This window comes from Anolis carolinensis, chromosome 4, assembly GCF_035594765.1.
Source record: "Anolis carolinensis isolate JA03-04 chromosome 4, rAnoCar3.1.pri, whole genome shotgun sequence".
In the NCBI taxonomy this organism is placed as follows: Eukaryota; Metazoa; Chordata; class Lepidosauria; order Squamata; family Dactyloidae; genus Anolis; species Anolis carolinensis.
This window is the reverse complement of record NC_085844.1, coordinates 97704345-97719675: the sequence shown is the minus strand read 5'-3', so window position 1 is coordinate 97719675 and position 15331 is coordinate 97704345. Positions and strand designations below refer to the sequence as shown.

The following is a 15331-nucleotide window of genomic DNA, read 5'->3' as shown; positions in this document are numbered from 1 at the left end:
GGTTTCCCCAATAGAAAATAACAAATAATGAAAGAAAACATTACTGGGTTGTTTTTTTACTTATTTTATAAAAGCTATATTACCCCGCACTTCAACGTTAATTGTAGAAGATGGCTTCATGATTACACATAAATACTCAATAAGAAGAATTCAACAATGATAATAAAAGAATTATAAGAAAAACAATTTCATCAAGGATTTATATTTTAACTTAAAATGCCAGGGGAAAGAAACACAACATAAAATATAAAGCAGATGTCAAGCAAACATCGATTGGAAATATTGCCTTCAAACAGCCTCTGAACAAATTCTGCCAAGAAAACCCCATGACAGATTATTCTCAGTGTTGCTATGAACTAGAAATTACTTGAATGTATGCACATTCACACACACACACACATGCCTTCTGTGCAGTCCATAAACTTCGATAATTAATAAGTTTCACATCAATATACTCCTCACTTCAGCTTCTACATGGTCGGCTTATACAGATATTCAACATCATTATTACTTGCCAGACTCTTATTACTAGTAATATAAAGTCCAAAAACCTAAACAAAAACCTAATCAAAAATATAAAATTCCCCATATCACATTGAAGAACTTACCACACAGCACATTTCACTGCACTTGTGTCGTCCACATGATAATTTCTTGTTGCATCGCTTCTCACACAAGAACGCAACATCAGCTGTAAAGCAGAAATGAGATTTAAATTAGAGTTATGCATTGAATATAGCACACCTGTTCTTGGACTCCACATTTTGATAAGTAAATGGGTTTAGTCCTATAGACCTACAGAAAAAGTGCATTCTCAATATTCAGAAAGCAAAGTACATTTGAAATTCTGTCATATTATCCTGCCCAACGACTGAAATCGGTAGATGAAGCCTCTTGATAGTACAACCAGCAGTTGTATAAACAGCAAGCAATTCTGGGAAAATATACCATAGATGGGTTCATATATATGCAAAAAAACTATTTTGTCTGCTTTCAGCTGGCAGCCACTTAAAAAAAAGGCAATCAAAACAAAAGTGCCTATTCTAGAATAGCCTCCCTGTGGAAAGAGTCACTAAATACTATTATTTCATGACAAGCTGAAAGCTTATTTGTTTCAAGAGTCATTTCCTGACCACTGGAGCTGCAGGCATACATTATTACTTGAATAACGTATTTACTAAAAACTCTTTGGGAATTACATTTTTTTATTTCTCATCTTATACACTGTGATAATTTGGAATGCAAGTCAGTATAGAAATGTGCTCAAATAAAAACTAAGCATTGACAAAAAAACTGCCTCTGCATTTAAGAGAAAACTGGTTTATTTAACATTTATTAAAGCCTGAACAGTAAGGCATTTAACAAGTGTATTACAGCAAGGCTAAATATGAACAAAAGATAATCTTACTGGTGTTTTTTCATGCATTATCTTTTTAAAAATTGCATACAAGCCTTGGGGAATATTTGTATTTCATACATCTGCAAGAATGGTATTTATATTTTATCAACATTTCTGAAAATGGGGGGAGAGGGTATCTTTTTAATATGACACTATACTGTAATGATTCCCCTGCCAATTTTTGTAGTGATTACAAGTTATAAAATGCTCCAACTGAGCTTAACATGTGAGGATAAGGAATGGGAAATTTTAGGTACATAGTTGCATGGCAACAACTGCCATGATTCACATTTGATCAAACATATGGCATTCCCAGGATTGGTTTTGATAGGCAAAATTATCTGAAATTGTGGCTTCTTCCATTTTATTTCCAGTAAAGCTTGAGCCATATGAACAGAACTGACTTTGTGAATTGCATTCACTAAATCTCAACACAGCTTGTGCCTTCCCCCAAATTTTCTTTGTATGTTCATACTCCAATATAAAGACAATTTACCTCGATTTTTGAGAGAGGCACAGGGAACTTCCTAAAGAAAATAAAATTAATTAGACAATAACTACTTATATCAAACAAAATATCATGCAATATTACATCAGAATCATTGGAAAACCTCTTTACACATGTGACTGTTTAGAAATAAATGGACTACAAGAAGACCAAATAATAACAAGGGCAGGGTAGTACATGGGAAGCAATGTAAGGTTCCATGTATTCAATAATAAGTAACTGTTTAGGGTAGGTGCATGACATAAAGCCAAATTTGTGATTTAGTGGTTCTATCCCAACTCACAAACTAAAAGAATTATCCAGAATCCTTGATCACAGATGCAAAACAAGTAAGGTAGAACACCAAATTGTCTGCACAAAGACACAAAGATTGCAAAATATATTGAGGATGAAAATATTACGCGATATTGCCTCAAGCAGCTGGAAATATAATAAAAGTAAAAATCCTGCACTTATATTGGAGATCACCTCCCACATAGGACAAGAAGGCAGGGAGAGACACCATGATGACACAACTTTGTAAAGTGAGATTTAAAGATAAACCGCACTTATAAAAAGAGAGATTCCACATGCTTTAGTCCAGAAGTGCTGTCAAACACAACTCCCATCGCTTTTGAGCAGTGGTTGGAGCAAGCAGGTCTTGTGGAAGTTAGAATCCACATACATCTGAACTGTTTTTAATGTGCCAGAAGGTTTTTACTTTCAATTTACTGATTCTTATTGTTTCCATTAATTACCTTGGTTTTTAAGGCACATCTACAGTAAACTTTTGATGTGCGAGAACATGGTCCACATTCTCCTTCATGGCAAAGGTTTTCACATGTATGAACAGCATCTGTACATAATTAAAAGAGCATTTAAAACTTCAATATACTGCAACACTTCCTGATCAAAACAAGTAATCACAGATTTAATGCTTTAGAGCAGAGCTTTCCAAACTTTTCATGTTGGTGACAGACTTTTTAGACATACATCTTTTTGTGACACAACAATTCAGTTTTACTAGCAAACCAGAGGCTTTACTAGCAAACCCTTATAAAAGATATAGGTAGATAAATTGTAATAACAATATGTATAGGATGCAGACTGACTGGTCCTTTTGGATGCTCTGCTCCTCTTGCTCCAATCTACCCAATACAGTAATGTCTGCCTAGAGTCGGCTGCAAAGTGCCCAAGGGAAGCATAGGTCAAAAGGAAAGTACCATATGTACCAACAGGCTCCAGAGTGAACAAAAATGGGCAAATGTCTATTGTAAGGGAAGTTACTTGCTCATAGCAGTGGAAATATCTAATTTGGTGACACTAGTACATGAAGGGAGGGAAGATCTCACCATAAAGGAGTAGCTCTGTTGCCAAAACCCTTCATGCAGGCAGGCCTGCAATGTTGTCCATGTTGGCTAGGAATAGTAAGAGTTACAATCCAACATATCTGAACATAGCTACATTGAAAGAGTGTGGTTTAAATTTATTTGGTGGCCAAAATCATGACATATCTAATTTGAGGGCTGCATCAACACTGTAGAATTAATGCAATTTGGCATCATTAGAAACTGTCACAGCTCGATGATTGGACTTGGGTTTGTAGTTCGGTGAGGTATCAACACTCTTTGGAGAAGGCTAAATACCTTGTAAAACGAAAATTCTAAGGATTCCATAGCACTGAGCAATGGCAGACAAAGTGATGTCAAATTGTATTAATTCTAGAAGCACCCTAACAAGCACCTCCTCAAAAGTTTCATGGAGTTCAACAAGGTTTGCGCATATGTAAGAAATCAAACAAAACAAAAACACGGCAAACTAAGGATGCATCTCAAACTAATGAAATCTGATGCTAGTTTATCTGCTATGATTTAGGTTTCAGCATTGTGGGAGTTGTTATTTTACAAAACCTTCATCATTCTTTGCCAAACAAAGAAAAGTGGAGAGGAAGAGACAGGAAGAAGATGAAAAATGACTTCTATTTATTTTCAGGTTCTGAGCCTTTTACAAAGAGAAAAAAAAGGTAGAGAAGCGTGAAAAAGAAACTCAAACCAGGACTTCCAGTCCCCCCCCCCCCCCCCAAGTTGGCATCTTCTTCACCTCACCAAAATAAAGAGATGCCCAAAAGTGGCCTTCTTCCCTTCACAAAAAGATCAACCTTGGTTTCTGTGGGTTTCAGAGGGAAGAAGGAGGAAGAGGAGAGGGAGGCTTGGTGCAAAAGATGAGAGTAGTGTCTTTCTTTAACACACACCAGTTTGCCCAATTTCCCTTATTGGCTCTCAGGCCCCACCCATGAACCAAGCCCAACATGTGCCTCTGAGTCAGGAGATGGGCGAATGGGAGAAAAGGAGGGGAAACATGGCAACACACATAGGAACTGCAGGCAAAACACTAATGTGTTGTGACACACATTTTAGAAGGCTCTGCTTTAGAGCAAGGGTGGGCAATATGCAGCCCATCAAGGACATTTGTGTGCCACCCCCAATGGTTCCTGTGTGTTCAAATTCCACTAAAACGTTTTTACCCAAAAATGACAAATAATGCACCCTGCAATTGTTTCTGCAACATTTTTGAGATCCCCAGCCATCTTGTCACATCCGGTTTGGGGAAAAGACTTGTCCAGCTCTATATCAGGATAAAAGGTGTCTATATTCCCACTAATACCACAGTATTAGGAGAAAAACATAATTGGCTCATTCTACAAATTTTCAGATTGGGAAATTACTGTTTTCTTTGCTACAGGCAAAACAAGCAATACAGAAACACAAACATCTGTATAACATCTTTCAGTCTTCTACTCCTAAAAATGAGCTGCTTCTATATAAATGCAAATTACATTACCAGCACAGGAATATATTGATTTTGACCCAAAATAAACATTAAATCCTTCATTTTGGAAATGCAAACACAAAATAAATTCAAATAAGCAACCAAGCCACATTGCAATTACCATATCTACTACAAGGTAGAGGTTTTCCACATGTTCTTCCACATGATGGGATAGGGTCTGTACAGAGTTTACGTTCTTTACAGCCAAGCTCTAATAATTTACTAAGAGGCGTCTGTCCACAAGGGCAACAGTGCACCATTTGTGGAAGCCGCGGGCAGGGTTGGCATGACTGGGGATGGCATACTTGGGCACAGGTGTGCATTCCACAGGATAATTTTCTGAAATTAAAAAACAACAACAAATTGTCATTTGTAAGGGTACATCGATTAATGATTGTTACTAATACTAGGATAACATTCTAAGTAGAACTATCGACTTACTTGCCACAGGTTTTAAGACAGGAGAAATGTTCATCGCTTGCTCCACACAGCACTTCTCGAGAAGTGCTCCCACAGTAGCACACTAAAAAAAAAAGAGGGTCGGGGTATGTGTAAGGAAGAAAAACAGAAAAAGTTAAAGCAAAGATGCATTAAGGGAATGAATACTTCCTAGGAAGGAAAATACGTACTTACTAGATATACTCATGTCTAAGTTGTCTATAAATGGAGGCATTCAAAAATGCAGAAGAGCAGCACTATGGTGTGGGGGTGTTACTTTGTTTAGATTCTCTCAGGATGAATTAAGATCCTGCCATTTGCCACTCTACAGAGAAGGGAATGGTTGCTTTTCTTTTTAGTAAGAGTTAAGGTACAGTTAAGGTACACATTAACATTTCCTCAGGTAAGTCAAATATGTTACAGCCATCCAATCCAACCCCCTGCCAAGAAGCAGGAAAATCGCATTTAAAGCACCCACAATAGATGGCCCAAGGGGACTCAGAGTGGTTTACAACAAGGAAGAAAATAAAATAGTAGTAATCGCACAACGAATCCAGAAAATTTAATCAGTGCAGCAAATCACAGGAACATGATGCAAAAGAAAAATAAATCATAATGTAAATCAGATGTTTGTGACTTTGTGTTTTTATTTTTAGGTATGCCTACTTAGGTGTACCGATTAGGTTATGGATACTCTAAGTTATTACTATTCAGAAACATGACCAGGATCTGAAGAGTAAAATTTAGATATCTTTTAAGAGTCATTTTCTTAGACGCAAAGCCTGATGCCTTAAAAATTCAATTTGGATTCAGAATGCTCTATTTAGAGGAGGAGGAGGAAAAAATAAAGAGAAGATAAGCACTGTGACAAGGGAACAGCACCTCAGCTTCACTGCTTTCAGAGAACATCAATGGGAAATGGGAGGAGATTTGCAGTACAATCCAGTGTGAAGCAGCCTTTTTTGGGGGTAATGAGAAGAGAATGGATTGTTGGAAAGGTATGTCTTCCCCACTCCTACAATTACTAAGAAATTCTGTTTCTTTTATCTATTTATTCATTCATATCCTGCTTTATCTCTCTTGCAAGAGACTCAATTTTTGTATGTCATTTAATTAGCTTTTGGACTTCATCAGATCAACAAAGAAAAGAATGAAGGCCTGCAACTCCAGCATATATAATAATAATTATATTATTCTAAGTGATTTAAAAAGGTAAAGGTAAAGGTTTCCCCTGACGTTAAGTCCAGTCATGTCTGACTCTGGGGGTTGGTGCTCATCTCCATTTCTAAGCCGAAGAGCTGGCGTTGTCCGTAGACACCTCCAAGGTCATGTGGCCGGCATGACTGCATGGAGCGCCGTTACCTTCCCGCTGGAGCAGTACCTATTGATCTACTCACATTGGCATGTTTTCGAACTGCTAGGTTGGCAGAAGCTGGAGCAACAGCAGGCGCTCACTCCGCTCCCGGGATTTGAACCTGGGACCTTTCGGTCTGCAAGTTCAGCAGCTCAGTGCTTTAACACACTTCGCTACCAGGGCTCCTTTCTAAGTGATTTACTTTCCCACAAATAGTATTAAAACACATACATACCAGATAAGCTTCTATTCATCTCTTACCTTGTTTTACAGTCAATTCACATGGCTGGCATTTTCCTGAATGGCATATCTGGGTACAATTATGTTTATTACAATTCAAAACATTCCTGCATATATTCGTACACTGAATTGCAGTAGAATGCCCACAGCGAACAGAATGGCTGTAGATGAAGAAAAATTGAATCAGTCATCATGATTAGTTGATCAGATTAGAATTTTCTATTCATGTTAGCTCATCACCCACACTCATTCTGAATGTTCCTGCATGTGTTGAGGAATAGGGCTATTAATTCTAGCAGATGAGGAACTCCCTTGAGACTTTGATATACACTCTGTTGAGGGTTGTACTAAATTAAAGGGAGTATAATTTGATAATAGTTTAAACCACAGGGATCTTTATTTAAGCAGAAAAAATGCTGCTGGCACCACAACATTAACTTGTTAAAATATATACTTCTGCACCATTTGAGACTGTAAAATCATTCTTTACCATCTCACAACAAGAAAAACACTTAGCAGGTTGGTACCACAATGTAACTTTAAAGTGGCAGCTATTTTGTTTGGTAAAATACCTACCTGCCCATACGATGCCACTGATATGATTTTAGCATGTATGTTCATTAGTATTTATCTGCTAACACAAGTAAACAGAGTTATATAAGAGCAAATTTCTATTTGGTTCATTTGTCACCTTTGATGTAGTCCAAATAGCATTTACTGTATTTACTCAAATATAATGCACACTTTTTTTGGCCAAATTCATCACAAAAATTAGGGTACACATTAGATTCATATAAAACACGTGAAGTGCTCCACGTGAAGAGCAGCAACACTCTGGGGAACTTCAGCTTGGAAAGCATGACAGCCAAAGGCATGAGGAAGAATAAGAAAGTACCAAGTAGTGCCTAGACAGCCAGGACAGTTAAAATGATATCAAGCTGCCTTAATTCTACAGCATAGACACACCCCAAGGAAGCTGAGACAGGATAAACAGAAGAGGCGCTTGAAGGGATTTCTCTAGTTTTCCTTTCCATCACTGGAAGCTTTGGTGTTCTAAGTGTGCAGCAAATCTAATGTTTTTTTGTCAAATTTTTTGGTCAAATTAAAAAGAGGGCACTTTTTACTGCTGTGCGTTACAGCAAATACTTTTTTTTTTGCTTTCAAAGTTTGAGGTGTGCATTAGATTAGATGGCACATTAGATTCAAGTAAATGCAGTACATGAAGAGGATTTTATCTGAGGAGCCTTGTGAGAGATCTCTGTGGATCCACTCCAAGACTGGTACTGAGAATAGCAGAAGCAGAGAAACCATTGGCAATACAAAAGAAGGATACTGCCACTGGTGTCCATAGCTGGTGTCCACTGCTCATCACCTGGAGGGATGGTGTTCAGGGTGCCAGAGCAAGATGGGAAAGGAGGAATCCCCCCCTGTTCTCAGATTGTCTCAGTTGGTGTCATTCCAGGCAATGAGCAACAAACACCAGCCTTGTCATGCCTGGAAGCTGCCACTACAAGTGAAAATCCACAAAGTAGGGTCACTATATTTATTTTAATATTTATACATTATTTTAGTAGTTATGCACTATTTTAAGTCTTTATCAACTAACTGTGTGTTGATAAATCGCCTCCTTCTCCTACCGTTGCCGCTTGTGCTCCTTTTCTCTCCCTATGGCTTCTCCTTCCTCCCTTCCTTAGGCTGTAAATTGTAATTTTTTATGATTTATAATAGTCTTTTAGAGTTTATTGAAAAAACGCAAAACAGCAAATCCACGAAAAGTGAACTGCGAAGTAGTGAGGGAACACTGTATATCAGGCCAGATGACTTTAAATCTGGCAATTCTGTCTTCTAATAAAACATTTCTAGCCACTGGACTATTGTGAGGCACCTTAAAAACAGGATTATAATTTTTGTCTCAAATCACAGAAACACAGGAAATTTCTGCATGTCTATTTTTCACACATTCAAACAAAAATATAGGCAAAATAAATACAACTCTAAAATTGAAAGTTAATCTCTGCACAAACGAGGGCTGTACAATTCACAGTAGTCTTATAAGCAAAAAAAGGGTGGCAATAATGCAATTTCAAAAGCATAATTAATCTAATCTAGAACTCTGCCCTATGATCATACTATCACACACACAAAGCAACAAAACACTGAAAGTCTGAGCCTTATAATATTTACCTTTCTCTATGCTAGTTTTAATGAAAAGACACATTTTCATTCCATGGAAAACCTAAGATAAAATACTTTAAGAACAATGAATCAAAAAGGGTGGGTTTTTTGGCATTTTCATTCCCCACATTAACTACAGTTTAGAAAAAGAAAAGTTGTAGGTCATCTCACAAATGATGCTGTACTTTATCAGTTACTACTTGCAAATTGTGAATGGTCTGAAACCTCTCACTTGATGGGAATCTCACGCAGCAGGACACAATTAGTCATAAGAGGAAGAGTTATTTGTGGTATACATCATAAAGACAGCATGCAATTGCTAGGCAATTACCACAGAGAAGGTGGCATCTATTTCTGATACAGTTTTAGTTACAAAGCCTGTGAGCGATTTATTCAAAGTACACAGAGAAAACATATACAGAAAAAATGTGGCAAGAGCAATATTAAGGATTAATTAAATATGTGTATCCTTCCATGCATTCCCTTTCAGGTAAACCCAAATTGTACCCTTTTACTATTTCCAATTTTGGCAACAGATTGGCTGTGTCTAAAAACTCTGGCTGAAGTCCAAAGAAAGCACTATATGAAACTGCATGTAAGTAACACGTAGTCTAGGATACTGAGATTATTAAAAAATGCTAGGCAAATTATGAAGAATATGGCACATGAATATGTTAGGGTATCATTTTAATTGTTCAATACAAATATTTTGTGACACTACAAGTAATTATTGTAAGAAAACAACCTAAAATTACCTTACCTTGTGCGTCCACATTCACATTTCCTGGTCATAAAAGCAGGGCACGATGGGCAAGGTCCTGGATGACAGAGTCTGTAAAAAAACAAATTTAACTAAATGTAAGGTTTGTCACATTGTCATTTCATTAGTGTGTGTGCCGTCTTTGATCCCATATTGGATGAAAGTCAGGATACAAATTAACTAAGTACATTTCAATCCTATCCTAGATATTGCATATAAATACATTTCAATCTTATCCTAGATACTGTCAAATGCTATCATTACTGTTATTATAACAGATAACAGAATATAATAACTTTGATATTGAATTTTTGCCAGACTTAAAACGTTATATCCAATAGAACGTGTACACTCTGAAAAAATGAAAATCTCAACCCTATATACATGATTGCCAACCATAATCACGCAAATCTTCATTTACCTTGATAACTGCAAAATTTGGCTATTTTACCTTCATGTCTTCTCTCACAATATGCAATTTTAATGTACCACTCCCATAGTCTCTCCCTCCCAAATAAAACGTGAAATTCTTAAAAGTGCCATATGCTATATCACACATATTTGCATTCCTCCTACCTAACCTAATCATGCCTTAAACAACAGAAAAAGCAGGTAGTTATTGCCTCATGGTTAATTTTAGAGCAGAAGTCCCCCTTGACCTTCCAGCCCACTTTAACTGCAGTTAACATCAACATTATCTAATATTTTCCACTGATGAAAGCTAATAAAGAATGGAAGGATTTTGAGCTAGAAGAGAGATGGGACTGGGAATATCAGCCTCTAGCTCCACTTTCTTCCTCTTTGTTTAAAGGGATCCTTACTACCCACAACTGCACTAATCTAAGGCCTTATAGTATCTCATGAGAAACTTTAAAGTTTACCCACCTATAGATAAATAGGCTTATGGTTGTTATAAAAATCCTAAATTGTAACAAGCGAAGCTAATTTACTTATTCCACAAGAATTCAGGCATGTCATGCAAAACGTATAATGTACTTACATATTACATAAGTGTGGACAATCTTGAGCTGATCTTTTCTTTCTACACAATTCTCCACAACTATGTGGAATTTCATTTCTATTCCATTCAGGGTTTTTTACTCTACCTAGAGAAGGAATGTGATACATAAAATATTTAATTTCCCATCTGGGAAAAAAGCAAAGATACAATGGCACTTAATACACAACATTTTTGTTTCTCTTAATGAAACAATTTTAAATGAATCATTTTACATCTTTAAACAGTTATAAATGGCTTCCATGAGGATAAGTAATATGATCAAATGTTCACATTTGTGAAGTATTATGATTAACACTTTACTGTTATTGACCACAGACCATCATAATATTACATAAAAATACAAAAATGCAAACAAAACTGCAAATGTGTGGCTCAAAGAAATATTATATATACACACACACACACACTATATATATACATATAAAACAAAACTTTTTCTTTCTGCATGAAAGACACACTAACCCCATACAACTTAAGAATGCCAAGAGATTATCTTGCTTGGCCAGTTAGGTTTTTTGTTTGCTTGTTTCTGTATTTTCTACCAACTAGGGCAAATTTTGCAAAATATCGCTGCCGCCTAGCGATGTACACATCTAATCCAAGGAAGGTCAGTGTGACAAAGACAAAGGTCAGTGTGACAATGCTTGCCTTAGGGGCTTAGTCAGCTTAATAAGTAATTACAGATATCATGGATTTCACCAAATTCAGCCATACAGAATCTTTCTTGAGATAAAATATTAATCTTTCTATCTGCCTGTCTCCAAGCAGTGTACCCATGGAACTAAATAATTTTAAGGGTGCTACTTTATAGGAAATATAAAACATTGTTCTGATTTAAATGCCAACTTATATAATAAATACCATAGATCAGTGGTTCTCAACCTGTGGGTCCCCAGACGTTTTGGCCTTTGACTCCCAGAAATCCTAACAGCTGGTAAACTGGCTGGGATTTCTGGGAGTTGTAGGCCAAAACACCTGGGGACCCATAGGTTGAGAACCACTGCCATAGATAATGAAATATTTGCCTGATTCAGTACAGATCCCATAGTTCCAAATGGAGATGGATTCTTTCTTTAAATAATAAATTCACCCTGGTGGTGGTGAGAGTTGACAGAGCTTCAGTGTCAGTTTTATGCATGTGCAAGGTTAGTTCAAACAGAATTTGGCCAGGAACATGTGGTGAGCAGAGCCGGCCCTAGGTATTTTTCAAGTGTAGGCGAACAGAATTTTGCCCCCCCCCCCAAAAAAAAAATCACTGAAAAATAAAAGCATTGGATAAGCGAAAATGTTGGATAATAAGGAGGGATTAAGGAAAAGCCTATTAAACATCAAATTACATTAAGATTTTACAAATTAAGTACCAAAACATCATGTTTTACAACAAATCAACAGAAAAAGCTGTCTTGACTGCGCCCCCGTATGTTTGGTGCCCAAAGCGACCGCTTAATTCACCTCATTGTTGGACCGGCCCTGGTGGTGAGGGCGGTAGTCATTCTGAAAAGCTATTTTTAGGAATCGTATATAAATGCTTCACCTAATATAAGGCAAAGGTAACACAAGCAAAAGGTGGGTAACAATCCTGTTTCAGGCAAAAATATAGGTACAGATGAGGAAGAGAGCTCACAGAATCAGATAGAAAAATTCTGCAGAGAACAGACATTTACATGCCTCCATATGTTTTCTTCAAAAATACATCTGGTACTGGTACAGCCAGGCTTCCCAATTGAAAATTAAGGGAAGCGAGACACATTAGTGATTACATGGAATGTGAGGTATTCAGCTTAACTGCATCCAAATGTGATTTCCATGAAAGTACTTGGACGGGACACTATCAAGGAAGACCAGTATTGCAGGCTGTATTTCTGAGGAAGAAATGAGCAAAGCACTTGTGAACCTAAAAAAAACACTATGAAATTCATGAGGTCACCGTAAGTCCATAGGAACACTTCGACTTTACATCTAGGACTGAAACTGGAAAATATTCCATGCTATAAACTTCTCGTGCAATATTGGTTTATAGATTATGACCTATAAAGCCCTAAATGGTTCAGACCCCACCTATCTTCTTCCTCTATGTACCGGTGCAGTCCCTTAGATCCTCCGGGGAGGCGCTACTCTCGCTCCCACTATCATCTCAGGCACGGTTAATGGGGATGAGGGATAGGGCTTTCTCAGTGGTGGCCCCCTGCCTTTGGAATGTCCTCTGCAAAGAGATAAGGCTAGCCCCGTGTAATGAAGTATGAAATTTTGGTTTACCGATGTTATGTTTAATTGTGTGTTTGTGTTTTAAAAGGGTAAGTATTACAGTTATTGCATCTCAGCACTCAGAGGCTGGTTGCCATGGAGAAGTAGGCAGAGCCAACTGCCGTTTTGTTGAAGAAGTGCAGAGTTTTTAAAAAAAGGATTCAGTCTGTGCTCTGATGAGGCACAGGGAAGATTGATCCTAGGTTGAGGGGATCAAGGAGACTCAATTGTTCATTTTGAGTTGGTTTAAAATAAGTTTGGTGACTTATTTAATATAGTCTGTGTCCTGGTAAGGAACAGAGAATCTGTGATCGTATATCACAGGGGTGACTGTGGTTTAAAAGTAGCAGAGGAAGAAGTTCTAACTACTTTAAGTAAAAGAAGTGACACTAGTGAGTTTGACTCACCTCATTCTAATATTGTAACTGTTAATAAAAGTGCCTCTAAGTGAAAAACAACATTGTAATCACTAAGCTCTGTGCCTGGATAAACTTGTTATTGTTCCTCCAACATCTAAGCCTCTGTTGCATTATAAACCAAGTTGCGTTACCATCTAAAGCAGGGGTCCCCAAACTTTTTAAGCCGAGGGCCAGTCCACAATCCTTCAGACTGTTGAGGGGCCGGATTATCATTTGAAAAAAACAAACAAATTCCGATGCACACTGCACATGTCTTATTTGTAGTGCAAAAACAACAACAACAACAACAACAACAACAACAACAAGAAAGATGAAAGAACAATACAATATTTAAAAATAAAAACAATTTTAACCAACATACATTGATCAGGATTTCAATGGGAAGTGTGGTCCTGCTTCTGGCCAATGAGATAGTCAAGTTAATTAGGATTGTTGTTGTTGTTGTTGTTGTTGTTGTTGTGTACCTTCAAGTCATTTCAGACTTTGGGCGAGCCTAAGTCTAAAAATTATTTATTTATTATTTATTTATTTGCTGCATTTATTTACTACACTTGTTTCACACCCTTCTGACCCCAAAGGGGACTCAGAGTGGCTTACAAATTATATGTACATACAATATATTATATTATTAGCATAGCACAGTATTAGCATTATATATTACTATATTGAACTATACCACTATACTGTAGTATTATTAGTAATATTATATGTAATATAGAACATATAATTAATATTATTATATAGTATTATTATTAGTGTTATATTGTATTACATTATAATATTATTATCAATATTATATGTATATACAATATATTATATTATAAAACTGAGGGCGGGGGCCAGGTAAATGACCTCGGAGGGCCGCATCCGGCCCCCGGGCCTTAGTTTGGGGACCCCTGATCTAAAGTGAAGAAGAAGAAGAAGAAGAAGCAGAAAAAGTAAAAGGTCTCCTCTCTGAGTCTTTGGTGGTTGCATCTTTACAGATTGGTGACAGTGGTGGGATAAAAAGATTCCCCCTGCCTGAAAGAACCTTAGTCGTTCATAAACCTTTACACCCCGTCAATATCCTCTTTCCGCAGGGACCTGAAAACATGTTGGTTCAAGCAGGCCTTTGAAAACTATTAGTTCCAGTTCCTACACTGGCCCTCAGCTAGGACCCTACTTGCACTTCATCCACCTCCCAGCCCGATACAACATTGAACTAGTCTAACCTTTTAATAGCTGCTCAAGAGGCCTTGAGATGGAGTAACCCAGGCCCTATCCTGGCCACCAGTTTACACTTTACCCATATTCACTGCTGCACTAGCCTTCGCCCCAGCGTCTAGCCCTGGCCCCAGCTTCTTATAGCTGGTTAGGCCCACCCTTGAATTTTGTCCACTGGTAATTGAATCTTAGCGCTGAAATGGGTTTTAAATTTTACATGAATATGTTGTGTTAAATAGTAATTGTGTTGATGTTTTATTAGGGTTGTGCTGTATGTTATTATTTAGGGGAATTGACTGTTTTACCTATGGTGGAAACCGCCCTGAGTCCCTTCATGGAGATAGAGCAGTATACAAATAAAGTTTATTATTGTTTATTATTGTTGACTTAGAAATTAAGAAAAAATAGGGTCAAAAGCTATGTCTGTCATACTCCATAGTTAATTAGAATCTTATCTAACAACTTCAATATAATTTTGAGGGAAATAATGGAATGGTATATTTGTACATTTATACAGTATTCAATAAAATTGCCTGTTATCTATATTAGTGGCAGCTAACTTTGGCCACAGATAACTAATTTATGAAGTTGAAAGTAGAGTGAAAACATACAGGCAACTCTTTTCTGCTATTTTATTAATCAGACATGGAAGAATAGAACACTCATCTATTGTGGACTTATTATTTGTGAATTTTGCGTGGTCTTTGGCTTTGATTGAATTTTCAATAAACCAAAATTCCCATTTACACAGTAACTACAGGC

General features: G+C 37.1%; 1 protein-coding gene across 4 annotated transcripts in view; it reads right to left on the bottom strand.

Moving 5' to 3' along the window:
- nfx1 (nuclear transcription factor, X-box binding 1) overlaps nt 1-15331 on the bottom strand; it is a 58191-nt gene that overhangs the window by 26043 nt on the left and 16817 nt on the right. For all 4 annotated transcript variants that reach the window (XR_010006195.1, XR_010006196.1, XM_008108877.3 and 1 more), the window contains exons 5-12: nt 10683-10788; nt 9683-9754; nt 6769-6908; nt 5157-5238; nt 4837-5054; nt 2645-2742; nt 1896-1926; nt 609-691 (exon numbers count right to left, since the gene is read on the bottom strand). Coding sequence is in view for 2 of the 4 variants with exons in the window: in XM_008108877.3 (XP_008107084.1) it covers nt 609-691; nt 1896-1926; nt 2645-2742; nt 4837-5054; nt 5157-5238; nt 6769-6908; nt 9683-9754; nt 10683-10788 (830 nt within the window). In the remaining 2 variants the exon portion in view is untranslated. The remainder of the gene's footprint in view (nt 1-608; nt 692-1895; nt 1927-2644; nt 2743-4836; nt 5055-5156; nt 5239-6768; nt 6909-9682; nt 9755-10682; nt 10789-15331) is intronic.